Genomic DNA, 27,461 nt, shown 5'->3' with positions numbered 1-27,461 from the left:
CCTACTTGCTAGTGTGATTTCTCCTGGGCGTTGCCTTCAGACACTTAATACTTACAGCACAGGTTTGCAATAGGTAGAATATATTAAATTTATGGCAGAATTGATGATGTTCATACCTTCTTTCTGTCTTTGTTTGGCACTCTTTCCTGCTCCTTCCAGAACTGATGAGTATTTAGAAGTCAAACGACAATGGCACATCTCCTCATCAAGTCACAAGTGTTGACTTGTGACAGGTTGTTTCTTGGGACTCTCAGAAGAGTTGATGGAGAGGATGGATCTGCCTTGGCGTAGCTGCTTGAGCTGTACCTGCTGCTGGGGACCAGGCACCAGCTGGTGCCACACCCTGTATCTTAGAGATGAGGAAGGCTTTAATTAGGCTGGACCTTGAGCCCAAGGCTAGAGGTTTTCCTTCTTGACTCTTAATGCAGGTGAGAAACTTGAGAAGTGGAAGCATTTAGATCAGATGGCCCCTGAATGGCAGCCCCAAATGAGGTTGTGTAAGCCCCCATCTTCAGCCCACCTTTATAAGGGTGATATAGCCCCTCTCCAAGGAGCCTTCAGCTGGAGGCTTCCTGTTCAGTGCAGAGGGGTCCCCCAGCCAGAATGGCTCTGATTAAAAAAAAAAGATGGAAACATAACAAGAGTGTTGGAGAGGATGTGGAGAAATTGGAACGCTCATGCTTTGCTGCTGGGAATGTAAAATGGAAAATAGTTTGGCAATTCCTCAAAAATCAAACATCAGGTTATATGACCCAGAAATTCCATTCCTAGGTATATCCCCTTCAAATTTGAAAGCAGGGACTCAAACAAGTACGTGGACATGTATGTACACAGTAGCACTATTCACAACACCCAAAAGAAACAGCCCAGATGTCCATCAACAGGTGAATGGATAAACCAACCGTGGTATCTCCACACACTGGAATATTAGTCAGTCATAAAAGAATGATGTATTGATCATGCTACAGTATGAATGAACCTTTATTATTTTTTAAACATTTTTTATTGATTTATAATCATTTTACAATGTTGTGTCAAATTCCAGTGTAGAGCACAATTTTTCAATTATACATGAACATATATATATATATATTCATTGTCACATTCCTCTCTCTGTGAGCTACCATAAGATCTGGTATATATTTCCCTGTGCTATACAGTATAATCTTGTTTATCTATTCTACAATTTTGAAATCCCAGTCTGTCTCTTCCCACCCCCCACGCCCTTGGCAACCACAAGTCTGTATTCTATGTCTATGAGTCTATTTCTGTTCTGTATTTATACTTTGTTTGTTTGTTTTTTAGATTCCACATATCATATGGTATTTTTCTTTCTCTTTCTGGCTTACTTCACTTAGAACGACATTCTCCAGGAGCATCCGTGTTGCTGCAAATGGTGTTATGTTGTCGATTTTTATGGCTGAGTACTATTCCATTGTATAAATATACCACATCTTCTTTATCCAGTCATCTGTTGATGGACATTTAGGCTGTTTCCATGTCTTGGCTATTGTAAATAATGCTGCTATGAACATTGGGGTGAGGTGTCATCCTGAAGTAGGGTTCCTTCTGGATATAAGCCCAGGAGTGGGATTCCTGAGTCATATGGTAAGTCTATTCCTAGTCTTTTGAAGAATCTCCATACTGTTTTCCACAGTGGCTGCACCAAACTGCATTGCCACCAGCAGTGTAGGAGGGTTCCCTTTTCTCCACAGCCTTCCAGCATTTGTCATTTGTGGACTTTTGAATGATGGCCATTCTGACTGGTGTGAGGTGATACCTCATTGTAGTTTTGATTTGCATTTCTCTGATAATTAGTGATATTGAGCATTTTTTCATGTGTCTATTGATCATTTGTATGTCTTCCTTGGAGAATTGCTTGTTTAGGTCTTCTGCCCATTTTTGGATTGGGTTGTTTATTTTCTTCTTCTTGAGTCGTATGAGCTGCTAATATATTCTGGAGATCAAGCCTTTGTTGGTTTCATTTGCAAAAATTTTTTTCCACTCTGTAGGTTGTTTTTTTGTTTTACTTATGGTTTCCTTTGCTGTGCAGAAGTGAATGAACCTTTAAAGTGTTATGCTGAGTGAAAAAATCCAGACCCCAAAGGCCATTTATTGTATGATTTTGTTAACGTGAAATGTTCAGAATAGGCAAATCCCGAGAGACGGCATATTATTGGTTGCAAGGGTCTGGGAGGCCAGGGGACGGAATGGGGATTCAGTGCCAGTGGGTCTGGGGTTTCTTTTGGGGTAATGACAGTGTTTTAGGACTAGATAAACGTGGTAGTCTCACAATGTTGGGAATATACTAAATGCCACTGAGTTGTTCATTGTAAAATGGGTAATGTTATGTTACATGAATCTCAGCTCAGTAAAAAAAAAAAGAAAAGAAATGTCCCAGCTGCACCCCATTTTCCCTTGAGGGTTTGAGCAGCCAGGTCTTGCTGGGCCTGTGATCCACGCTCCTCCTGCAGGGATAGCCTCTCCTCACCCACTGCCCCAACCAGCTTGCCCTGGTAGGGGACTGTGGGCTGTTGCTTTGGGGGAAGGTACTTGTCTCACCAGCAATTCCACCAATGCGGGTTCCAGATAAAGTCTAAAGACAGGAATTAGGAAGTCACGACACTTTGCCCCTTAGGTGGTTTCATCTCTGACTGTGCTTTTATTATAATCCCTGGATCAGAAGGGACTGCTTTCTGTAATGAGGTCTGTGACCTGAACAGGGCCCCTGGCTGCCTTTGGATACCAGCCTCTGTTCAGACTCCTCCAAGAGACGGGGCACTGGCTGGGATCTCATGGCTCCGTTCTCAGCCCTTTGCTTTGGCCGACGTGTTTCCCAATCACAATGGTCTGAGAGGGGGGCTGTGATTATTCTCATTTTACAAATGAGGAAACTGGGCACAGAGAGTTTCTGTAGCTTGCCTGAGACAGTGTAGCTAGCCAGGTGGAGCCAGCATCACAAAGGAAGAACTTGTCCAACAGCATGTTCACTCTGAAGGCAATATTTTCAAGGCACTAATTGTATTCACATACCTGTGAACATCCAGCCTTAGAGATCATTTTAACTTAGGTTTTTAAAAAATTAGTATTCAGATTAAAATACTGCTTTTCCTACCTTTTAGTTACATTATCTTAGAACATTTTCAAATAAAGAAATCCACTGTTGCTCGGCAATTAGGAGCAGGCTTACACGAGATGTTAGCCACTATATATAAAAATAGATTTAAAAAAAGTTTCTTCTGTATAGCACAGGGAACTATATTCAATATTTTGTAATAACCTTTAGTGAAAAAGAATGTGAAACATATATGTATATGCATGACTGGGACATTGTGCTGCACACCAGAAATTGACACACTAACTACATAAATAAATAAATTAATTAATTAATTAATTTAAAAAATTAGGAGCAGGCTTCGGGCAGTCAGAGGAGTCAGAATTGGGTTTTCCCACTTTCCTTATGTGGACCATTCATTTTCTGCCACTTTGAAGCAACATTGGTTAGCTCTGCTGTGTTTTAGCTGCATTTTACAACCAAATCAATATGGATTAACTTGACCATTTGTTTCCTAGGGTTGGTACCCTTTGACTTCTCTCTCTAACTGGGTGTTAACTTTTCCTCTGCAGAGAATCCCGCCAGCTAGAAGTACAGATGGGAAACAGCAGGAGTCACCTGGGGCAGGGTCTCAGCTCACAGTTTCTTCCTGAGGAGCAGGCTGAGATTGACAGGTTGTTTGATGCTCTGTCATCGGAGAAACTCAGCTCAAATACGTCACCCAGATCCTTCTCTCTGCAGGCACTGAAGGCAAGAGTTACCCTCGGTGGTTTGTGTTTATTTGGAGCAGGGGTCAGGCCAAAGTTGGCTGTCTGGTCCTGTAAGACAGATGTATGGGGACACTGAGAACCGTGTTTTCTGTAAAGGGACAGATAGTACCTGTTTTCGGTTGTGTGGGCTCTGTGGTCTCTGTTGCACCTACAGCAGTGTTTTGGGAACATTTCCACCCTGAGGTTGACTGGAGGGGCTGGCCTGCTTCCTGTCTCTGGGACCATCGTTTCCTGATTTCCTTGCGGACAGGAGACAGGTTGCCCTAGCTTTATTTGTGGGTCCAATAACTGCAAAGTTTCAAGCCTGCCTTTGCCTTGAGGATTCGTAAGCATTTGATGTCCTGGGAATTTTGTGGTTTTTGTTACAAAATAGCCAAGTTTCAGATTCAAGGGTCATCTGATGAGGAGTTAAAACTGCCCTTTTCCCCATCTTTTGGCCCCATTTCATGGGGCCTTTAACCGCATGTTTGAGTGCTCAGACAGAATGAGGCAATGACAAAGAGATACCATCAGCCCATCTTCCTGGGTGTTGGGGAGGCCACGCAGTGTGGGGAGGCATTTGAGAGGCTCCTCTTTTAGAACGTGCAGAATGGGAGCCGACAGCATTGGGCTGCCCCAACGTCCTCACCTTCCAGTAGAGGAAACTGGCTGAGGAGATTATTGGAGTCATAGATCCGTGTGTGTGTGTGTATCTCCACTAGACCAAAAGCACCCTGGTCTTCTGGGTCACCCCCTAAGCTGGAGCAGACAAAACCAGACAGACCAGTTAGGGACTTGACTGCAGAGTTGGTGACAACCTTCCCAAGTATTTATTAAAATAAATAGAGATGGAGGAGGGACGGTATAGCTCCGTGGTAGAGTGCATGCTTAGCATGCACGAGGTTCTGGGTTCAATCTCCAGTACTGCCAATAAATAATCAAACAAACAAACAAACCTAATTACCTCCTCCTCTCCCCTGTGCACACACAAAAAAAGATGAATAGAGTTAAAAGTTGATCAGAAAAGCTTGGTGACCGAATCTAGGTTCCTTTGGGAAGGAATTAACAGCTACTCTTCAGGAGAACTTTGAAAACACTGACAGAAGTAGGAAGACTCTTATTGAGCAGTGAGCTTGGGAACCGGCTTCCCGAGAACCACAGAATGTTGTCACTGACTGCATAGACATGGTGAAGTTGTTTTGGAAGTGTTCAGTGTTCAGATCCTAATGATTTAGTTCATGATTTACTTTCTCTCACCATGTATTTGCATATCCCTGGACCAAATAAGATTTGATGTTGGAGTCAAAGAGAAAAGGATATTTACAGAATATTACTTCAAGACAGTGAAGAACTAGATTTTAAGTTTAAGGAGAAATTGATGAAAAATGCATATTGAGCATAAAGGACTTGGATAAGAAGCAAAAGCTCACTGATATATTTGGAAGTTCCTAATACAGAGGAGACCAATTTTACCACTACACAGACCATGTGTTCCATGTCGTAATAAATTCAGGCCTGCAAATGACAGATACTAAAATCTAGAATGGAGAAGATGTTGTAAGCAGAGTGAGGAGCAGATAATGTCCAGAGGCAGGAATGACATGGCCCTTCTCGGGAGACTGGTAAGTTTGGAGGGCAGGATGGGAACAGATTATGGAAGAGTCTGATGGCCAAGATGAGCCATAAGCCAGAACATGTTAGGTATGTGTGTCCTGGGGTGGTGTGATGCTCTTAGGTGGGGACAGATGGTGCATGTAGGATTTAGGAAGGTTGTGTGCAGGTAGCAGTGGTTGGTCTTGGTCCCCTAGATATTTTTCCATCATCCCTACTGGGTTTGACTCACACCCTGTCTGGCCTTTTCTCCTGCTTGTCCCCACAGAATCATGTTGGGGAAGCACTCCCCTCGGAGATGGTCACCAGACTATTTGAGGGCATGCGGAGGGTTGACCTGATGGGGAAGGTAAAGGGGCCTAGTGAGAATGTCTCCCAGGAGCAGTTCACAGTGTCCATGTCCCACCTGTTAAAAGGAAACTCTGAGGAGAAGAGTCTCGTGATCATGAAAATGATTTCTGCCACAGAAGGTCCCGTGAAGGCAAGAGAAGTCCAAAAGGTAAGAGGCCCCCTTCGCAGCCATCCCAGGCAGTCTTGGTGTATGCACGTCAGGGACTGAGGATGATTAAACAGCGGATGGAGGCATTGTGGAGAGGTCCACTGCTGGGGGACCCTAGACCACATAACTGGTCAAGGTCCGAACGTCCGAACCCTTGGACAAAGAGGCTTTGGCCAACTAACCAGCCAAGGGTATCGTTAGAATAATGAATAACTACTCAAGTTACATGATCTTTTCCCACATGGTGGCCCATGACAGTTGGTCTTGAAGAGAGATAAAACCCTCTTCCCCACGTTGATATGATATAGGTCACAGGTCACAACAGAAACATGATTAATGGTAAAATTGTGGTTTTCAAGTTTACAGAGGATCTGGTTGGCTCTGTGGTACACGTGCTAAACTACAGACAGGAGCTGAGAGGCTGGACTCAGAAGCAAGCCCTAGGTTCCCTGCCCAGGGTGCAGGTGCTGGCTGCTCAGCTGATCTCCGAGATGAAGCTTCCAGGCAAGTGCCCTGCATCAGACCTTAGACCTTGGCGTCGAAGAGTGGTCCATGCTGTTTCGACTACTGTAGCCTTGTAGTAAAAATTTGAAATCAGCAAGCATGGGTCTTCCAACTTTGGAGGACTATTTAGATTATCTAATCAGTTGACATACAATTGTTCATAGTATTTCCTTATAATCCTTGTTTCTGCAAGGTTGGTAGTGATGTCCCGACTTTCATTTCTGATTTTAGTCATTTGAGTCTTCTCTTTTTCTCTTGGTCATTCTAGCTAAAGATTTGTTCACTTTTTGTCATTCCCAAAGAGCCAACCTTTTTGGTTTTGTGGATTTTCTTTGTTTAATCTATTTCATTTATCATCACCCAAGTCTTTTATTTCCTTTTCTTCTGCTTCTGTTAGATTTAATTTGGTTTTCTTTTTCTAGTTTCTTGAGGTAGAAGGTTAGGTTATTGATGTGAGATCTCCTTTTTCGTATAGGCATTTGTGGCTGTAAATTTCCCTCTAAGCACTGCTTTCACTGAACCCCATAAGATTTGGTATATTGTGTTTGTTTTCATTCATCTCAGTATTTTCTAACTCCCCTCATGATTTCTTCTTTGGCCTATTGGTTATTAGAGGTATATTCTTTAATTTCTACATGTTTGTGAATTTCCCCACTTGCCTTCTGTTACTGACTTGTAATTTCATTACATTGTGGTTGAAAAAATACGTTATATGATTTTAGTTCTTTTAAATTTATTGGGGCATGTTTTATGGCCTAATGTATGGTCTGTTCTGGAGAATGTTCCATGTACACTTGAGAGGAATATGTATTCTATTGTTGGCTGAGAAACTGTATATTTAAATTTACTTGGGATTTAAAAATACCTTGTGGTGAATCTCTTTATAAAGTAGACTTGTTTTATAAAAGTTTTACTTTACTGTAAAGCTGCATTTTTAAACAGTTTGAAAAACTAAGTGAGGGATTTAGATTTTTTTGGTTTTGTTTTATTTTATTTAAGTATATTTGATTTACAATATTGTGTTAGTTTCTGGGGTACAACAAAGTGATTCAGTTGTACATATACATACATTCTTTTCAATTATGGTTTGTTATAAGATATTGAATATAGTTCCTTGTGCTATACAGTAGGATCTTGTTGTTTATCTATTTTATATATAGTAGTGTGTACCTGTTAATCTCAAACTCCTATTTTATGCCTCCCCCATCCCCTTTCCTCTTTGGTAACCATAAGTTCGTTTCCTATGTCTATGAGTCTATTTCTGTTTCATAAATAAGTTCATTTGTGTCATATTTTAGATTCCACATATAAGTGAAATCATATGGTATTTGCCTTTCTCTTTCTGTCTTACTTCACTTAATATGATAATCTCTAGGCTCATCGATGTTGCTATAAATGACATTATTTCATTCTTTTTATGGCTGAGTAGTATTCCATTGTGTGTGTGTGTGTGTGTGTGTGTATACACACACCACATCTTTATCCATTTGTCTGTTGATGGACATTTAAGTTGCTTCCACATCTTGGCTATTGTTCATACTGTTGCTATGAACATGGGGGTGCATATATCTTTTCGAATTACAGTTTTCTGTGGATGTATGCCCAGGAGTGGGATTGCTGGATCATATGGTAACTCTATTTTTAGTTTTTTTATGGAGTCGCCATACTGTTCGCCATAGTGGCTGCACCAGTTTACATTCCCTAATGAGGTATTTGAACTTGGAAAGAAAAATAACATAGTATATGATACCCTGATATACATATGAAGTGCCAGTAGTTTGTCTTCTGACATTACGGCTGTTCTTAGTGGGTAAGAGATGGAAAGCAGGATGACGGATGCTCGTTGGAAACAATTAGGCATAATTTGTAGTTAATGAAACCCCTCTTCCCACATAAACTAGAGGGGTTCCCAGAAAGTTACCAACCTCTGCCCTGACTTGGCTGGAGGATAGCATGCTTCTAAATCCTTTCCAGATGACTTTGTTAGGACTAGTGGCTTTTGGTGTAGCTCTCTCAGGAAGGACTACTGGGGAGTTTTGGGGCCCTGGCATAAGGGTGTAGCTATCTCCTGGAGACTCTGAAATGCAGCTTGGAGCAGAGAGAAAAGATAGAACACTGATGTCGAATTGTTCAGATGATCACTGTCCAACAGAGATAGAACGGAAGCACCAAAACATACCACATGTGAAATCGTATTCTAATAACCACATGAAAATAGCAAAAGAAACGCGTGAAATTAATTTTAAGAATATGTCCAAAATATATTTAACATTGGCAATCAATGTAAAAAAAATGATCAAGACATTTTACATTCTTTTTTCTTTCCATGCCAAGTCTTTGAAATTGGGTGTGTGTTTTACACTTACCGCGCATCTCAGTTCAGATGAATGGCGCATCTCAGTTCAGGCGAACCGTGCACAGGGCTCCCCTGCTGGACCTGGCAGTTTAGGTAAGTAGATAGGAGATGTAATTGCCCACTTGTACTGTTTTCTCTTCCCCTAGATGGCGAGAAGCTTCTGGGGCCTGAGCAGCTGGCACATGACTGTGACCGAGCAGTGATCGAGGACTGGGTGTTCAGAACCCCCCATGTGGCCATGTTTCTGAGCGTGGTCATCCACAGAGGCTTTCTGCTGCACTTGTCCCTCGATTTGGCTACCCTGATCCCTGAGCGCCAAGTGGACCTGGGGCGGGAGTTTGCAAGCATCCTGGATGTCCTATCCGTTGTCTACATCAACTCCCACCTGCCCGGGGAGTGGCGGCACCGCTGGCGCCTGCTATTTGCGTCTGAGCTCCACGGGCACAGTTTTGCCCAGCTCTGTGGGCTCATCACACACCGGGGGCCCTGTGTCATGCTGCTGGAGGACCGCGACAGCCATGTGTTTGGTGGCTTTGCCTCCTGCTCCTGGGAGGTCAAGCCTCAGTTTCAAGGTAAGACTTGGCCACCAAAACCCCAAGTGGTAGCATAGTGCTCCTTACAGGATCTGGTCAGATGGCTGCAGCCTGGAGACCTCTGAGCACCGACAAAGGATGCATGTGTTTCTTCCATCTCCTCCCCCAAGTGTTTTCCTAGATGTGTTTGGGAAGCTGGTGACACACAGGGCTTCTGTATGGTGGTTTAACACTTCGTGGATTTCTTTATAGATTCTGGCTGTAGGGTGAGGCAAGCAGGAAAGGGATCCTCACCCCTGGATTTCAGATGAGGAAATGGCGTCTCAGCATCATTAAAGGGTGCCAGGTCCAGGCCACAGGAGAGGCTGGGTTGTGGATGCCGTGTGAGGGACCAGGGAGATGCCAGCTTTTTCAGGTGGAGGTGTGTTTTCCCTTGAGGGACCGTCATCCTTTCCTGGAATCACCTCTGTGTGCGTGCTTTGCTGCTTCTGCCTGCAGTTTTTCTGTTTTGTGCTTTTGCTGGAGATTGGAAGCTCTGTGCCAGACCTTGAATGCCCTGGATGGAAGGCCCTAAGTAAATCCTTCTGCTCCTCAAAGAAGGTGCTCCGATAAACGCTTTTAAAGGGCTCTTTGAAAACACTCACCTCCTGGCAGTGGGCTGTCCTCGTACTCAGAGGTGAACCTTCCTTCGCAAGATTGATGTCACTGCATGTTTCCCAGTGTGTGGCCTGGGCTGCCCGGGTCTGTTCTCACGAGGTCTCCTGGGGGCCAGTGGCTATGAGATGGAGGGCTTTTCCTAGTGACTCTGAGCAGCCAGATCCAGGCCCACCCTCACTGTCCTGGGCCAAATGAGACGGCCTGGCCGTAGCAGTTCGGGGCGGTGGGTGAAGGGATGGGACTAACACCCTCCACGCTGAGTCAGCAGAAGGGAGGACCCAAGGTTCTGAGATGTGAAAGACTGGGTAGAAATGCCCCATGCCCCTCTGGGGCGGGGTCTGCACATCAGAACCACACTGTCATCAGTTGCTGTTTATTCTGCCCGTGCCCCCTCCCTGCCCCTTTTCTCCACCCTGCTCTCCCCTGTGTTATTGCAGGTGCCTTCTAACTGGCCCTCAGCTCTTAGTCTCACCAGTCCAGTCCCTTTGCCACATCCCAGTATACCCAGTGTGGTGCTCTTCCCCTGGTGACCCTCAGACAGTCCCCTCACTGCACTCAGAATGGCACTCCCTTTATCTTCAGCCTCACACCCCTCCTTCTCTCCTGCACTCAGTGCTCAGTCTCACTGAACTACCTGCAGTTTCCAGAATAGGCTGCACTCTTGTCTCAGGACTTGGCACACATCTTTCTCCCTCTTCCACCTGTTTGCACAGCCAGCTCCTTGTCGGGACTCAGTCCAGGGTTACCTCCTCCAGGAAGCCTTCTGGACCGCACGAGGGCCGTGCGCTCCTTGTGGTCCTGTGTCAGATTGCATGCCTCTGGAATTGTTCCCATCTTCCCTGCACTAGAGAGAGCTTCTGTCAGCCGGGGAGCCGTGTCCAGGTGCAGAGGCGCCATTGTGGGAAAGGTTTTAGCAGCAGTGGGTGGCTATTGTCTGGGATGGGTGGAAGGGATCATGAAGTGACTGTTGGGAGCCTCTATCCTTGAGGTCTGGTTGTTTCCAGAATTTGGTTTTCTCTAGGTTTTAATCTAGTTGCTGCTACCAGCCCTCCCCTGCTGTTTCAGGGTCCACAAGACTGCTCACACATCAGTGTTGTACTAGGGGGACTCGGGGACTCAGCACACGGCTGTCATCACAGCGGGTTTATCACAGTGCCAGGATGCAGAGCATGATCCGCCCAGGGGACAGGTGTGAGGGGTGAGGTCCAGGGGAGCCTGGCTCCAGTCTCCAGCTCCTCCCCTGGGGAGTTGCACAGGACACGCTTAACTCCCCCAGCAGCACGTTGTGACAGCACATGTGCGGTGCTGTCCATCAGGGACACATTAGAAATTCAGTGCCCAGTGTTTTTACTGGGGGCTGGTCACGTGAGCACCCTCTTCCCGACATGCACGCAAACCCCAGACTCCCAGCAGGAATCTGGCATGAACCACACTGTTTGTACACACTGATTTAGGCACAGGGAGCCACTCGTCAGTCCTGGGAGTGGGGGAGCCAGTCCCCAAATCCAAATTCCTGGATACCAGCTGAGGGCTGACCTTGGAAGCAAGCCTTTCTGGGGACCCCAGTCTTAAGCCTGCTGTGGGTGCTTCTGCACACCTACCTCTCCCTGTCACAGTGTCACAGTGAGGGGGAGTCTGGGGAGTGACAAATTGGGGCTCATGTGATTGAAGGTGCTGCATTAGGATGTGGAAAAACTCCGAGAATCATTATTGTAGATAAAACTTCCACTTCTTCCAGCTCCTTTAATATTAACTCAGGGTCAGCTCTGCTGTGTCTTAATATTTTATTAACAAGCAAAATTCATCTTGAAGAACTGTGGAAACCATGCAGTTACCAAGTTTTCAAACTTGAGCTCATTCTGTTATGAAGCATGAGGATGGAATTCCAGCAGAGGGCAACCTAGCTTCACAGATTGTGGTCAAGTTCAGCACGTTCTTGTCCGTTTGTCCAGAAATTGTCACCTTGAATAGTTGAGCCTTGAAGTGATGTGACAGCCACAGGGTCACTTCATTCTCATTTCTGTTGTCCGTGGGACAACTGAAGGCCTGAGGCTCAGGGCTCAGCACACAGCCACTGAGTCCCACTCTGTCCTGGGCTAGATGCTTAACGTTACTCTCTGGGCCTTGGTTCCTCAGAACCGTGGGGAACTGCAGCTTGTAAACCATCGGGCAGTGCGTGTTGTTGTCATTTTGAGAGTCGGGTGAGGAGCCCTTCTGTGGGATTGATGTTTTCGCAGGTTGTGTGACTCCTTTGTCCTTGCCCTGCACCCTAGAGGGTCATCTTCTCCATGTGGCCGTCCCCTCAGAGCATGGACCTAAGGATGGACTAGAGTGGGGTCTTTTGTAGCCAAGGGGCCTACACTCTGTGTCACCTCACTTAGCATCCAGGACCCAGTAAATATTGATCGAAAGTCAGCCTTAGGATTGCAAGGCCAAGTGCCTGGAGCTGCAGGTGGGCCAGACAGTTCCCTGAGTCCAAACCCAACCTTCTAGGGGTGCATGGACTCAAGCCTAAGTCTTTAGCCTGGAGGGAATCCCTGACTCCAGGAACCCTTGAAGGAGCTAAGTCTCTGCAGAGGTCCCCCCAGGGCCCATCTGGATTAGAGGCCTAAGTGTTACTGGTCCTGATTGTCAGTCTAGGCCCATCTGCCGAGGTCTGTCCTCCCCAAGGCCCCTCTGGGATTCCTATCCCCTTTGGTGTCTGCCTTCCACATTTGTGCTCCTGGTCTACTTCATGGAATTCCCTTCCCACCTAATGGATGGGCTGACCCCTAAGTACCTGAGCTCAGTCTTGTGTCAGGTGCCCTCACATTGTCACCATGAGGGGACAGTTCTTCCGGCCAGGATCTCATCACTGAGGGGAGCATCTCTGGTCTGGCTCCTACCTAGCCGGGAACTCCCTGGGTCAGGCTCAACCTGCATCCCTTTCCCTAGTGAGTGAATCAGAGAAGGGAGGAATCTCTGAGACTGAGGATGCTGTTCATTTCCAGAGTTCTGACTGGTACCGCCTTTGAATGGTGGTGTGCCCATGTCTGTGCCTTGGGTGAAGTTCTGATCACCTTTCATTGTGTATCCCCTTCCCTCCCTGGGGGCAACTGTGGTTGCAGGTGTCCTCTCCCCTCTGGATGATGTGCTCTTTTAGGCTGGGGCCAGCCGGACACAGTGTGATGTGCCTACCTGAGGCTGTGTGAACGCTAGGCCAGTACCATTGCCCTTAAGAGGAGACTGCATTTTGTGAGTCTGGGGAGCCACGGGCAGAGCTCCCGACTCCGCTCTCCTGGGTGGCGCTAGCAGGCGACAGCAAGCAGGTGTCACGTTCTTTTTTAGTGGTCACTCTCACGCCGCACCCCAAGTTCATCCTCTGGATCTCCAGGCAGTTACAGGGTCTAGGAACCTGCCCCCAGCGTCTGGGAACCCCATGCACACTGAGGACCTGTGCAGGAAGCCTGTGTGCTCAACCTTCTGAGCTGGGGCCTGTCTCCTGCTTCTTTCTGTGCCTGGCTCCGATGGATGATCCTGCTTCTTTTTGCTCTGGTCACTTTCAGGGGATGACAGGTGCTTCCTGTTCTCCATCTTCCCCCGCATGGCCGTGTATACCTGCACGGGCTACAATGACCACTACATGTACCTGAATCACGGGCAGCAGACCATCCCGAACGGACTGGTAAGGATGGGGTAAGGGCAGGGTATGTCCCCCACTTCATGATGTCCACTGGGATGGAACCGACCCTGACGTGTCCCACAGACACTCCACTGTGCATCAGGGTAGCCGTGTATGTTTGGTTCCATGCACATGCGCAGTCAGTTCCTTCTGCCTGGGGCTCAGGGTGGTGATGCCACGAGTGACAGCTAGGACAGAATTTCTATCAGAAAAACGGGGCCTCTGTTGGAGCGTTTCTGAGGTTTGTGTGCAAAGGACGGATCTGGCCAATTTTCCTGGTCTGTGACCTTCATGGCTGGAGACACCGCCCTGCCACATGCCTGGGCCATGAGCCAGGGGTGGTGCCACGCTGGGACTGGGCTCCCTGGACCCATCCTGACTTGTCTGCTCCAAGCTCCAGCCTTGATTTGGCCACAGGAAGGAGAGGATGAGGGTGAAGACCAAGGGCGGTAGAGAGGGTGGGGCGAGGGGGACAGGGCTGGGATGGGCGCTCACGTAGTTGCTTAGTTTGGGTGAGAAATGTGTCTGCTGGCAGCATCAGCCTATTTCTTTTCCCTGCTTTGAAACAAAAAGCACCTCTTGGGTTAATCCAGGCCTGTGCCTGGAGAGCCGAGGGTGCAGGAGTCTGGTCCACTTGTCTGCATGCAGAGGGCCCCCTGCTCCTTCCCATGCTCACTGTGCGGCTCCCATGGGGCCGCCTGATGACCCAGATGCCTCCCAGAAAGGGCAGTTGTGTGATGACAGGGGCGAGGGCCTTGGCCTCAGAAGCAGCACCCAGTGGGTCCCCAGTGGTTGTCAGTAATGGACTGAAGGGGAGAAGTGACCCTGAGGTCGGCTGCATTTCCTGCCCTGGTCTCTTGCTCAGTGCTATCTCCTGGCCCCCAGGGCCCCGGGGAGAGGCGGTGGTGGAGGTGGCACCCAGAGCAAGCAATCAGAGAGAATGAACAGCAGTTCTGTTCCTGTTGGCTGCTGGCTTAGAGCCAGCAGTAGTGTGCCGAGTGGTTCCTACCTTCACCAAGGCTGCTTCCTCCTTCCCTCCTTGCTGTGGGCTTCACTGAGTAAGGGACATACCTGCTGGAGCACAGCACCCTGGGTCCTGGTCCTGGCAAGGATCAGCATCCCTGTCTGGGGAGCCTGGACACAGGTTTCCCAGCATCAAGTGCTGCGTAGACTTCTCTTATTTTACTGGTTTAAGTCTGTAGGCCTGATGGTCTGTGTTTTTTTGTCCTTTGCTGTCACCTGTATTTCCTGCCAGTGCAGCCCCATGAGAAAGTGGGAGTCAGGACACCTTGATGAGTTCTCTAGGAACTTGTAATGGGATACTTAAATTGCACCAATCTATATATTTCACAGTTAAAAAAAAAAAAAAACAAGGAAGAAAACCGCATTCATTCCTTCTCTGCCCCCGTCTCAGCCAGCACGAAGGCCGGTGTGGGCTGAGGATGTCTGATGCTTTGCAGGGCATGGGCGGGCAGCACAGTTACTTCGGGCTGTGGATCGATTTTGATTTCGGGAAAGGACACAGCAAGGCCAAGCCCACTTGCACCACGTACAACAGCCCTCAGCTGTCGGCCCAGGAGGACTTCCGGTTCGAGAGGATGGAGGTGTGGGCGGTGGGAGACGCCTCGGTGACACAGCCGGTAAGTGTGGGGGACATTTCTCCACTTCCTCGACTTTACCTCTTTTCTTCCTCCATCTAGAGATGGTTTATTCCACATTTGTTTCCAGCAGCTGTTCTGGCCAGGGGATGCCAGTGGGTGCAGAACAGAGCTGGGAGTCCTTTCTGGGATCTGTGGGGGTCTAGTAGAAAGACTCACCTAGGGAGGTGGGATCCCGAGTTATGGGGGGCTTGTCTGCAAGAAAAGCAGGGTCTGGGGTTCCCTGTCATTCCAGGGTTCTGTGATGAGGCATTGTTGGGCCCCCGCATCTGCCCCTGCACCTCATCACTTCACCAAGAGGGCGTCCCCGGTTAGGGGGCACTCAGTAGGAGAGCTAGAGCCCCCACCAAGTTTTCCTTATGGCAGCAGTAGGATCCTGATTCCACTCTGATAAGCTTCACACCAGTGGGGCATGACTTACTTTTTGTCATTGAACACACCTACCCCTTCCTTTCCTCCCAAGGCCAAGAGCAGCAAGAGCATTCTGGACGTGGACCTTGAGGCCCAGAGCCTGTTGGAGATCAGTGGGCGGAGTCGCCACAGCGAAGGGCTCCGGGAGGTCCCGGAGGAGGACCAGTGATGGGGAGCCCCCAGCGTGGGCCTTCCTTGAGCTGGAGCACAGTGCCCCCAGAGAGCACACAGCCTGAAAACCCTCCCCCACCCCGAGCCGGCTTAACTTTAACATAACGTTTGCTGGTCACGTCCAGGTGGTCCTGGTGTGCTTAATCAGACAAAGTAAAGTTCCTCTGATGCCGTCCATCAATTAGTGAGTGTACCTGCTCCAGAAATCCTTAGTGTCACCTTAGCAACTTGATTCTTACACTTCTCTCATTTCGTATGGATGAACTCAGAAGAAGCTGAGACCTGCTGGGATTAGCTAGCGTGTGTTGGGCATTTGGGTTCTTGCTGTTGGAGGGAGGGGACCCACCCGCCGGGAGTCGCTTGGCCTCTGCTCAGGCCTCCCAGTCCAAAGCCCTGATGTTCCTTTTCTACTGGTAGAGGGCAGTGATGTGAATCTGGATGCTTTGGGGAACAGCTTCCTATGACATGGAACTTCTGTATTTTTTAAAAAGCATTAACAGTGTACTAATGGGGGAAATAGCAGAGGGTTTTGAGGATAACAGTAGCATGGGGCTTCAGTAGGTAGTGAATTATCCCTATTGACAGAGCTCTTCAAGAAGCTTTCACATCTGCTTTTTCAGTTTTTAAATGAATCTGTGCTGTGAGTAAAGGGGAAAACTGGGAGAGCTACAGAGAAGCGAAGTTGGGGTGCTCTTACTGTTTTAAATATGGGGACATTCGGGGCCCTAAGGCTGAGAGTCCTGTTCGTACGTGTACTGCTGGTCGTAGGAATTAGTGGTCGAGAAACCTGCGTGGGCTCCTGAACTCCTGGCGCTGCCCCCAGAGGGGAGGATGGGTAGTGGATTTGCTTTCAGCAAACCCCAGCGATCCCTAAACGGTAAGGAAGATGGGCCACCTCCTGTCCAGTCCCTCCGAGGCAGTCTGAAGAAACTCCAAGGGCTCATCTTCAAGACGTGTGCCTCTGCCTTTGCCTTTTGCTACACGTTAATCTTCTGCAGATCTGATGAAAATGCTGCATTATTAGAGTTTGCCTCGATTATAAGCCATAGTAAACGGAACTGTTTGCATTTTGCAGGTTCTGCATTTTCTACCAGGAGGCTGATCAAACTTTGCAGTTAACCCTGAGCTGAAGGCCTTGCTAATTAGCCTTCAGAGGAGCCGTGCGAGCTCAGGTGGTGTTCCCAGGGACAGCCACATGATGCCCGCAGACTTGGCCGTGATTGATTTTCCCTATAAAAAAGCCAGTTTTTTTTAATAGCTTCTCAGGTACATTATGTGACTTCCTAACTGATGGGAAGCAGATATAGCATATTAGGATCCTCGGATATCCTTTCTGTAATCTGGAGAATTAGGTCCTGAGTCTTCAGTTTGTTATGGAATGTTTTTGTCTTTTTTTATAAAAATGCAATGAAATAATACCTCTGTAATAAAAGATCCATTGAATACCACTTACCGCTGCCTCTGTGGCTGTCAGAGGGGCTAGGTGTGTCTGCCGGCCTACTTTCTGCTTTGAGCCTCTTCTAACAAGAGTGCAGGAGAAGGTATAGCTCAGTGGTAGTGTGTGCTTAGTGTGCACGAGGTCCTGGGTTCAATCCCCAGTACTGCCATTAAAAAAAAAAAACAAACCTTTTTTAAAAACTTATAAATCTAATTATATTTATAAATACCCCCCCCCAAAGTGCAGATCACACATAGAGGCCTGACTGTTTCACTTACACGAGGAAAGGAGGACCCCCAGCCCAGGATCTTGGTAACCTGGGGGACACTGTCCTTACGGTGGGCGTGGTGTGGCCATGTGACTCCCCATTAGGTGTGGTTCTGAGCACACAAGCCAGTTTGGTGTCAGCCGTGCCTGGGGCCATAGGACCCTAGGACATGAAGAGTTTGTTCTCTGATAAAATGGAAATAAGAATTCAGGTTGTAAGGCTCCATATCCACCCATTTGTTCTCATGGTGTAACATACCACGAGAATAGATGGATGCCCCATCCTTTCTAGGAGCGAGCATCCTGGCTGGGGATGTTCTGTTTGTAGCGAATCGTTGCTGGCGTAGGTATCCTTTGTCTTGTGTGTGTCCTGGTGTGCTTTTGTCTGAGGATAAACTCTTTGAAGCTGAATTATTGGCTCAGAAGTTACAGGCTTTTTAATTTACATATTAACAAACTAACAAACCTCTTTCAACCTCAGTTTATGCTTCCAAATCTTGGAGTGCCCATTTGCCTTGTTTTCACCAACACTATATTAAAATTTAGTTTTTGTTTACCTGATACCCAAAACCCATAATTTTATTTTTTATTTCTCTTATGAATGACAGTGAACAGCTTCATCTTTCAAAACCCATCTGCATCATATCCTTCACCTGGTTTTCTAGGGTCTGGGTCTTACTGATTTGCAAGAGTGCTCTTTTGAATGAAGCAAAATAGCATTTGCTGTGTATGGTAAATATTGTTTCCAGTTTGTCTGACTTTATTTTTCTGTACATAAATTTTGCATTTTATGTCATCATATTTGCTAGCATTTTCTCTTAAGTCTCCTGAGATTTGTGATCTGCTGAGGAAGTTTTTCTCCACTCTGAGATTTAAAAAAAAAATCCATCTTTTCTTCTACTACGTCTGTGCTTTCTACTTAGACGTCTAAATCTTTGATCCACTCAAAATGTACTTTAAAATATACCTTTATCTTACCCCCAAATAAATTCCAATACATTTTATATTAAATGGCATGTCTCTTTCCCACCGACTTAAAATGCCGCTTTCTCATAGACTGTATTTCTGTATGAATTTAGATCTCTGTGTCATGTTTTAATTATCGGAGTTTTATGATTAAAAGATGTAAGAGCTAGTCCTCTGTTATTTTTTTTTTTTTTAATTTTCCTTCAAATGGTTGCCTGCTTATTTTCTTTGATCTTTGGTAACACTTTGACTACTTCGAAAAAGCTTGATACTGTTTTCGAGATGGCATTAAATGTAGACTAATGTAAGCAGAACTGACATTGGCTAATGCTGATTCTTCCTGTCCAAGAACAGGAGCATCTAAATTTGCTTTCTAAATTTTTCCTGTTGTTGCGGGCACGGTAAGTGGACATTTTCCCCCCTAACTAATGATTGTTTGAACCCAGGAAAGCTCTTGATTTTTCTACATTGTTTGGACTAAATTACCTTTCTGAATTCTGTCTAGTGGTTCTCAACCTTAAGCCTGCATCAGAAACACCTGAGGGCTTCTTAAAGTGCAGACTAGGGGCTTCCACCTACAGGGTTTGATTCATTAGGTCTGGGGAGTGACTTGAGGATTCACAGTGCTAATGAATTCCCAGGTGATGGTGTTATGACTGGTCGGGAAACCTCACACTGAAAAGCCACTGCTATTCATTGTTCTTGATTATCTATGGATTCTCAGGGAGTTTGCAGCTATTAGAATTTTTTTCTAAAAAAAAAACCTTATTTTGCCTTTATTTTCAAAGGATTGCTTTTTCTTTTCTTTTCTTTTCTTTTTTTTAAAGGTATTTTGACATTTTCCTCCTAGCATTTAGAAGCATCTTTCTGTTGTATTTTGGCTTGCATGATTTCTTCTCCTTTTCTCTGGCTTTATTGAGATACAGTTAACACATAAGATTGTGTAGGTTTCAGGGGTGTACTGTGTCAGTTGTGGCTGTTATGATGGTATACCCGGGAATAAGGATCATTTTTCTGCTTTTCTGATTTCTAGACCTTTCATTTCTTTCTCATGATTAATTGTATCAGCAAATACTTTTAGAATTTTAATAATAATGGTGCATCCTTCTCATTCCTGACTTTAATGGAGATGCATCGCCTTTTATCATTAAGCATGATGCCGGCTTTTGTTTTGAGATGTTTCTCATTTATATATTTACTTTTCATCCAAAGAAAGTACCCATTTGTATTTGTTATTAAGAGTGTCTATAAAGAGTAGATGTTGAATTTTATAAAAAGCTTTTTTTGATATTGTTTTTTATATGCATTTTTAAAAGCCTTTTATTCATGTTTTATTTTTTAATTTTTTAGAGGGGAAGGTAATTAGTTTTACTTAATTTTTTTAGAGGCGGTACCCCGGAACCCAGGATCTCGTGTGTGCTAAGCATGCGCTCTACCATTTGAGCTATATACCCTTCCCCCTTTTGTTATTTTTTATTGAAGTGTAGTTGATTTACAGTGTTAGTTTCATGTGTACAGCAAAGTGATTCAGTTATATGTACATATATATATTTTCAGATTCTTTTCCATTATAGCTCATTACAAGAAATTGAATATAGTTTCCTGTGCTATACAGTAGGTCCTTGCTGGTTATCTATTTTATATACAGTAATTTGTATCTATTAATCCCAGAGTCCTACTAATCTGTCCCTCCCCACCCCTTTCCCTCCTGGTAACCACAGTTTGTTTTCTATGTCAGTGAGTTTGTTTCTGGTTTGTAAGTAAAATTTGTATATTTTTTTTAGATTCCACATATAAATGATGTAAATATCATATGATACTTGTCTTTGTGTGACTATGCTTAGTATGGTAATCTCTAGATCCATGCATGTTGCTGTAAGTGGCATGGTTTCATTCTTTTTTATGGCTGAGTACTATTCCATTGTATATACATTCCACAACTTCTTTATCCAGTCATCTACGAATGGGCATTTAGATTGTTTCCATGTCTTGGCTATTGTAAATAGTGCTGATGTGAACATTGGGCTGCATGTGTCTTTTTGAATTACAGTTTTCTCCAGATATATGTCTGGGAGTGGGATTGCTGGATCATATGGTAAGTCTGTTTTTGTTTTTTTAAGGAAGCTCTATACTCTTTTTTTTTTTTTAGCATCCATGATTTTCTTCAGTTATTAATAAGAAATACGAAATTAGTAAGGTTCCAAATATTGAGCCATCTTTGTGTTGTAACTATCACTCTCCTAGTGTGTTAATTCAGTTGGCCCATGTTTGCCGCTTTTGTGGCAGTGTGTATAAATGAGTTGGTCTGTGGTTTATTTGTTTTGGCCAGATTTTTTGTTAAGTTATGCTTTAAAGTTGTGCTGGTCTTACAAAAATAACTTAGAATCTTTCCTTTTCCAGTTTCTAGAAAATGCAAGTGGAAAGGAGTTCCTTAAAGTATGGATAAAATTCATCTGGTATTTTTTGGTTTGATGTTCGAGGGAAGGGGTTAACTCTTGATAACCTTATCCGTTTTTTAAAAAAATCATCTGGGTTGTTTGAAATCTCTGCTGGGATCAGTTTTGATGATTTTTAAATTTCTTAGTAAATTTTCTGTTTCATTCAAGTCTTCAAATTAATTTATGTAAGATTGACCAACATATTTGAATTTTTTTTTTTTTTACTGTTGTGGATTTTTTTTTCTTACAGATTCCTTTCCTTTTTTTTTAGATTAGATTCTACCAATTTTGTTTTTAAATTAATCTTGCTTTTATATTATTTCCTCCTGCTTATGTTTGACAAATCAATTTTTAAAATTTGATTATTAACCAACTAAACAAAAAGACTGAAAGTAAATGAATATGGAGCTGCTCTTTTTCCTGTGAGCTCTGCTTTATGGAATAGCCCGGCACAGGCTCTGAGCTTCTGGATTTTCTGCAGTTCTATCTCAATTTCCTCTTGGGTCCCAGAGTTTTAACATATTGGTATGCTAGAGAATTTCCCCACAACTTCTGTTATGTTGTTTTGTTGAATGGCGATTAGAGAATCATCTGTGTTCTGTCTACTTGGAATCAATTGAGATTCCAGCTGTGTCCTTACCTGTGGCAGGTTATTGGTGAGAGAGGTCATCAGTGTCTACATTTTGGAATCAGTTTGTGTCCTTACCTGTGGTCCATTAAGAGTATCCTAAAGAAGTTTCTGTGTCTTTCCTTAATTTCCCATACTGTGCTCTTTGAATTTGGATGTTGGGGCATACACAGGCTTATCAGATTTTTGGTGGTGATTATGTCATTAATTTCCCTTCTTCTCACTGAATGCTTTTGGCCTTGATTTTGATCTTGTCTGACATTTATAGAATCACCCCTGTTGTGTGTGGTATTGTCTGCATTTGCCTAGTATATTTTTGCTCAATTTTTGAGTCTTAATTTTTTCCCTTATAAACTTTATTTTGAAATGATTTTAGATTGACATAGAAGTTATAAAAATAGTAGAGAGGTCCTATGTACCCGTCACCCAGCGTCCTCCAGTGAAAACATCTTAAAGAACCATTGCACAATGATCAAAACCAGGAAATGGGTGTTAATGCAATACTATGAACTAAATAGCTCAAACCTTACTTGAATTTCACCAGTTTTTCCATAGTACCTGATTTGAGGCAAACTTGAGACTAAGGGCACAGTCCTCCAGATGGCAAAGTCTGCCCAAGACTTCTGACCCCAACTGGAAATTGAGGGAACTCCTCAAACCACCCTCAGTTTGGATAATTCACTAAAAAGAAAAAACTCACTGAAATCTATCATACTGACAGTCATGTTTATTACAGGGAAAGGATGCAAATTAGAACCAGACAAAGGGAAGAATCTGGGAGGGTTGGAAACACAGAGCCTCTGTCATCCTCTCCCTGGGAGTCCTTCTGGAGAGGCACTGCACCTGAGAGTGGTCTTGGGGACACCTGCCACAGGTTATATGAAATTTTATTCCATGTGTAGAGGAGTGAAACTACCACTACCATCAGGATAGAGAACTGCCCCATCACCCCCCAAAGTCCTTCATGATCTCCCTTCCCCCCAGTGACCTCAAATACATTCTCCATCATTGTAATTTTGTCATTTTGAGAATCTAATGTCAATGGAACCATGTATTATGTAACCTTTTAAGACTGGATACTGTCACTCAGCATAATGCCCTTGAGATCCATCCAAGTTGTCCTGTGTATGTTCCTTCTCATTATTGGGTAGGATTCCATTGTCTGGATGCAGCTGTTTCTTTATCCATTCACCCTCAAAGGACATTTGGTTTCTAAGGCTTGGCTCTTATAAATAAAACTGCCATGAACTTTCACATACAGATTTTTGTGTGAATGTAAGTCATCTTTAGGATCAGTATCTAGGAGTAGAATTGCTGGGTCATATGCTAAGTGTATGTTAAACTTTACAGGATGTTGCCCAACTGTTCTGCAGAGTGGCTGCAGCATTTACATCCCCATCAACAATATATACAAGTTCCAGATGCTCCACATCCTTGGCAGCACTTAGTATTGTCAGTATTTTATTTTAACCACTTTAATAGGTGTGTAATCTCATTGTGGGTTAAAGTTGCATTTCCCTACTGGTTAATGATATTGAACATCTTTTCCTATGCTTATTTACCATGTGTATGTCCCCTGTGGTGAAGACTCAATTTAAGATTTTTCCTCTTTTTCTAAATTTTTTTTAACTGTTAAGTTTTGAGTTTTAAAAAATATTCTGGATCTAAGTCCTTTGTTAGATATGTGATCCGAAAAGTGTTTTTCTTTCAGTATGTGGGTTTAAAAAATTCTCTTAATTGTAACTTTCATGAGTAAAATTTGAAAATGTTTGTGAAATTCAATTTATCAATTTTTCTTTTCTTTTATGGATGGTACGTTGGTATCATGTCTAAGAACTCTTTGCCTAACCCTAGATTCCAAAGATTTTCTCTTTTGTTTTCTTCTGTGTTTTGGGCTATGGCCCATTTTCAGTTAATTTTTGTAGAAGGTGTGAGGGGTTCTTTTCTGCTTATGGATGTCTAGTTGTTCCAGCACCCTGAATTGCTGTTGGATTTTTGTCAAAAATAAATGGGTAATGACTTGTGTGGGGCTAATTCTGGCCTCTGTTCTGTGACATTGATCTGTGTGTGTTACTTTACCAGTATTACCTTGTCTTGATTACTGTAGCTAGACAGTAAGTCTTCAAATCAGGAAATACATTTCCTTTTTCAGAAATGTTTTTGTTCCTTTATCTTTACATATAAATTTTAGAATAAGATTGTCTACGTCTTTTAAAAAAAATCCTTCTGAGCTCTTGATGGGAATTGTGTTAAATCTGTGGGCCAATTTAGGGAGAGCTGATACCTTTACTAGATAGTCTTCCATATGAACACAGCATGTCTCCCCATTTTTTAAGGTTTTCTGATTTCTTTCATTGGCATTTTGTAGTCTGTAGCACACAGACAGATCCTAACCATGTTTTGTTAGTTTATACTTCAGTATTTCAATTTGCGTCATTATAAATGGTACTAAACTGTAAATTTCAGTTTCTAATTATTCATTGCCAGTATATAGAAATACAAGTGATTTCTGTTTGTTAACCTTCTATCTGTGACCTTCCTAGATTCATTTACTGGAAAGGTTTTTGTTTCTAGAGTCCTTTGGAATTTCTGCATAGACAGTGCCACTTGTGAATGAGGCAGTTTTATTTTCTCCTTTCAAATCTTGTTTCCAATGCCTTTCAGTTTTCTTTTCTTGCTGGATTGCACTGCCTAGGAATTCAGTCACCATGCCGAGTAGGGGTGGTGAGGCTGGACATCTTTGTTCCTAATCTTCTAGGGAAAGCACTCAGTCTTTCATCAGGAAGTATGATGGTGGCCTTAGGGTTTGTTTGTCTGTTTCTTTTTGTTTTTTGTTTGTTTTTGGAGAACCTCTCTATTAGGTTCAGGAAGTTCTATTCCTAGTTTGCTGAGTTGTTTTGTTTTTTTTTTTATCATGAATGGGGTTTGAATTTCATGAGTGCTTTTCTGCTTCAACTGATATGACTAATTTTCTTTCTCTACATTATTAACATGGTGGATTACGTTGATTTTTAAATATTGAACTAATCCAAGAATATTGAAATCTTGGATTAAACCCACTTAGTCATGGTGTCTTGTACTTTTTACATATGGCTGGATCCAATTTGCTAATATTTCACTGAGGATTCTTGTGTCTCTGTTCATGAGAGTGTTGGTCTGTAGTACTGTGTGTCTGGTTTTGGTATCTGGGTAATGTTGGCTTCATAAAATGAGTTGAGAAGTGTTTCCTCTACTTTTATTTCCTGGAAGGGACTGTGTAGGATTATTATTTCTTTAAATGTTTAGTAAAATTTACCAGTGAAACCATCTGGTTTTGGAGATTTCCTTTTGGGAAGGGTTTTAATGACAGCTTCAGTGTTTCTGCTAATTGTAAGATTACTCAGATTATCTATTTTATCTTCAGTGAGTTTAGTTTGTGGTTTTCAAGGATTTGGTTTATTTCATTTAACTTGTTTATGTGCATAACATTGTTCTTAATGTTCCCTTATTGTTGGACAATCTTGAGGGGGTCTGTAGTGATACACCATCCCTGGTTCTTAACATGAGTAATTTGTATCTGGTTTCCTTTGATGCTCCTCTGGCAAGACTGACACTTTCATTGGTCTTTTCAAAGAACTAGCTTTTTGTGAGATTGATTTTTTTTTCCATTTTTGCCTTTGACATCATTGTTTTTTGCTCTTCACTCTTTATTTTGGTGACCGGTCCTGTTTGGTGCTATTGATGGGTAGAGTTCTATAAATATAAATCAGGCAAAGCTTCTCAGTGGTCTTGTTCCCTCTAGTACATCTTTCATGAGAAGTGGGTCTTCACTTGAGTGTAATCCAGCTGATCCATTATATATTCTGTGGCTAGCACTTTGTGGCTTATTTAGTAAAAATGAGCCTGTCCCCATTTTTCCTTCTGAAAGCTTTACTGTTTTAGCCGTTCCACTTGTAGTGTCCCTTGGCTTGTTCTGTATGGTACAAGTAAGGGTTACGAGTTCTTTTTGTTGTTATTTCAAGTATCAGTCAACCCTAGTTATTTTTATTACTATTATTTTTAAATGAGAAGCATTTTCTTGGGCCAGCAATTTGCTGAAGAATCTTGAAAAGGGAGAGGGGCAGCAGGAAGTGTCCCTGACTCAGAGGGAAGCCGGCTGTGTGTGACGGGAGTTGGCCTTCACATCTGGGCGGTTGCTGAAGGTTGGTAGCTGTGGGCAGGTATCACCCCTGCACCAAAGGTGTCCTCCCCAGCCAGCCTCCTCCATCGTCCTCTTGCGGGGCTGGCACATGTATGTTTCCACATTGAGCTCTGGTGTCACTTAGTGGGTGGAGGAGCATTGTGACCTCCCCCAAGGGTGTGAATTTTACTTTGGAGGAATGTGGATTCTGCCTGGGAGCTGCAGGGACCTTCACCCTGTCTGGTTGTCACCACCCTGGGCAGCTGGGTGTGATGATTACTTTTATGTGTCCATTTGACTAGGCCACAGTGCCAAGATGTTTCTGGGACTTTTTAGACGTGATTAACCTTTAAACCAGTAGACTTTGAATAAAGCAGATAACCTTCAGAATGTGGATGGGCCTTATCCTATCAGCTGAAGGCTTCAGAGAAAAGATTGAGGTCCCCTGAGAAAGAAGGAATTCCATCTCCAGACCTGAGGGCTGCCTCAGACTTGAGCTACAAAATTCCTTCCTGAGTCTCCAGCCTGCCGGCCTGCCCTGAAGAAGTCAGACTTGCCACGCCCAACAATCGAGTAAGGCAATTCCTTAGAACAAATGTCTTTCTCTCCTCTCCATCCTATTGGTTTCGATTTCCTCTGGACAGCCCTGATTAATAACTGTGGGGCAGGCAGGTAGCAGCTGTGGCCTCATGTGGAAGATGGAGTTGTTTCTAGTTCTCTGTGGTCATTTTTGCCAGGCTGCAGACCCCTCTGCTCTGCCACGTTTCAGCTGGGACAGTGGCCATGTGTTGACAGTCTCGGGGCCAGTGGGAAATGAGGCCCATTCTCAGGCAGGAGAGGACTATTCCAGATCCTGGTTCTGGAGGGAAAGGACATGTACTGTTCAGCTTTAAGAGCTGAGGCTTTCTTTTTTTTCATGGAGGTACTGGGGATTGAACCCAGGACCACGTGCATGCTAAGCATGTGCTGCACCACTGAGCTATTTTCCTCTCCCCTCTGGCCTTTAGGCCATCCAGGATGTGGCTTCTCGCCACATACATGGTCATGACCATGGGGCTGTGGGTTAAACCTGGCCACTTGTAGGAAAGTGCTAATCAAAATCATCAGGCCCCTGGCACTGCACTTAACAAAAATACCCAAAGCCCCCATTTTAGGGGTAAGGAGATGGGGCCTCAAACGGGCAGAGAGACCAGAAGCCTGGGGCCTGTCCCCAGCCCGCCAGTCTTCCCATTGCACCAGGGTCTGCAGCACATCAAACTATGGGACAATACATAGCTAGATGTGGTTAATAAAAATCATTGTGATTTAATAAATAGCAAGGTGCTTCCTGTGCAGCCCAGGGCCCAGCGGGAGAGCGTGATGGATGGACTCTGGACGGGGCCGGATCTTCCTGCTGGTTTCCAGGAACAACCAGGTAAGGACCTGATGTCATGATGTCCTAAAAATACCCCTTGGAAGAGGCAGGGTGAGGGGAGGGCCACAGTTACAAAAAAAAAAAATAGATTTAGGAGATATTATACAGGTCAGGGGCCACTATACATCTTCCTGGTGAATCTGGGCTTTCTTGGCTCTGGAGCAGAATTTTTCACATAGTTTGAGGAGCTCTGACAAAATGAACACAGACGAGGCCAATCCAGTTAAAAGCAATAGATCTGCCAAAAGGGGAAAAGAAAGGTCAGTGCAGGATGTGCCCAGCTGGC

General features: G+C 44.3%; 2 protein-coding genes across 12 annotated transcripts in view; one reads left to right on the top strand and one right to left on the bottom strand.

Moving 5' to 3' along the window:
• The window catches only part of MEAK7 (MTOR associated protein, eak-7 homolog), a 39,976-nt gene that overhangs the window by 3,885 nt on the left and 8,630 nt on the right, over positions 1 to 27,461 (top strand). For 4 of the 7 annotated variants that reach the window (XM_032486888.1, XM_032486884.1, XM_032486885.1 and 1 more), the window contains exons 2-8: positions 3,628 to 3,805; positions 5,684 to 5,914; positions 6,274 to 6,418; positions 8,921 to 9,346; positions 13,510 to 13,628; positions 15,086 to 15,265; positions 27,097 to 27,175. In XM_032486888.1, coding sequence (XP_032342779.1) covers positions 3,653 to 3,805; positions 5,684 to 5,914; positions 6,274 to 6,418; positions 8,921 to 9,346; positions 13,510 to 13,628; positions 15,086 to 15,265; positions 27,097 to 27,175 — 1,333 coding nt within the window. In that variant the 5' untranslated portion in view covers positions 3,628 to 3,652. Of the gene's footprint in view, positions 1 to 171; positions 429 to 3,627; positions 3,806 to 5,683; positions 5,915 to 6,273; positions 6,419 to 8,920; positions 9,347 to 13,509; positions 13,629 to 15,085; positions 15,266 to 15,746; positions 18,706 to 27,096; positions 27,176 to 27,461 lie in introns of those variants that run through there. The other 3 variants (XM_032486887.1, XM_032486889.1, XM_014558596.2) reach the window with 3 other exon arrangements.
• Positions 23,265 to 27,461, bottom strand: part of ATP2C2 (ATPase secretory pathway Ca2+ transporting 2) — a 72,917-nt gene continuing 68,720 nt past the window's right edge. For 3 of the 5 annotated variants that reach the window (XM_032486879.1, XM_032486880.1, XM_032486883.1), the window contains one exon: positions 23,265 to 26,620. In XM_032486879.1, the coding sequence (XP_032342770.1) occupies positions 26,472 to 26,620 (149 nt within the window). In that variant the 3' untranslated portion in view covers positions 23,265 to 26,471. Of the gene's footprint in view, positions 27,414 to 27,461 lie in introns of all 5 variants that reach the window. The other 2 variants (XM_032486881.1, XM_032486882.1) reach the window with 1 other exon arrangement.

The sequence above is a fragment of the Camelus ferus genome, chromosome 9, assembly GCF_009834535.1.
Source record: "Camelus ferus isolate YT-003-E chromosome 9, BCGSAC_Cfer_1.0, whole genome shotgun sequence".
In the NCBI taxonomy this organism is placed as follows: domain Eukaryota; kingdom Metazoa; phylum Chordata; class Mammalia; order Artiodactyla; family Camelidae; genus Camelus; species Camelus ferus.
The sequence above is the reverse complement of the archived record's forward strand: the minus strand, read 5'-3'. Positions and strand labels throughout refer to the sequence as shown.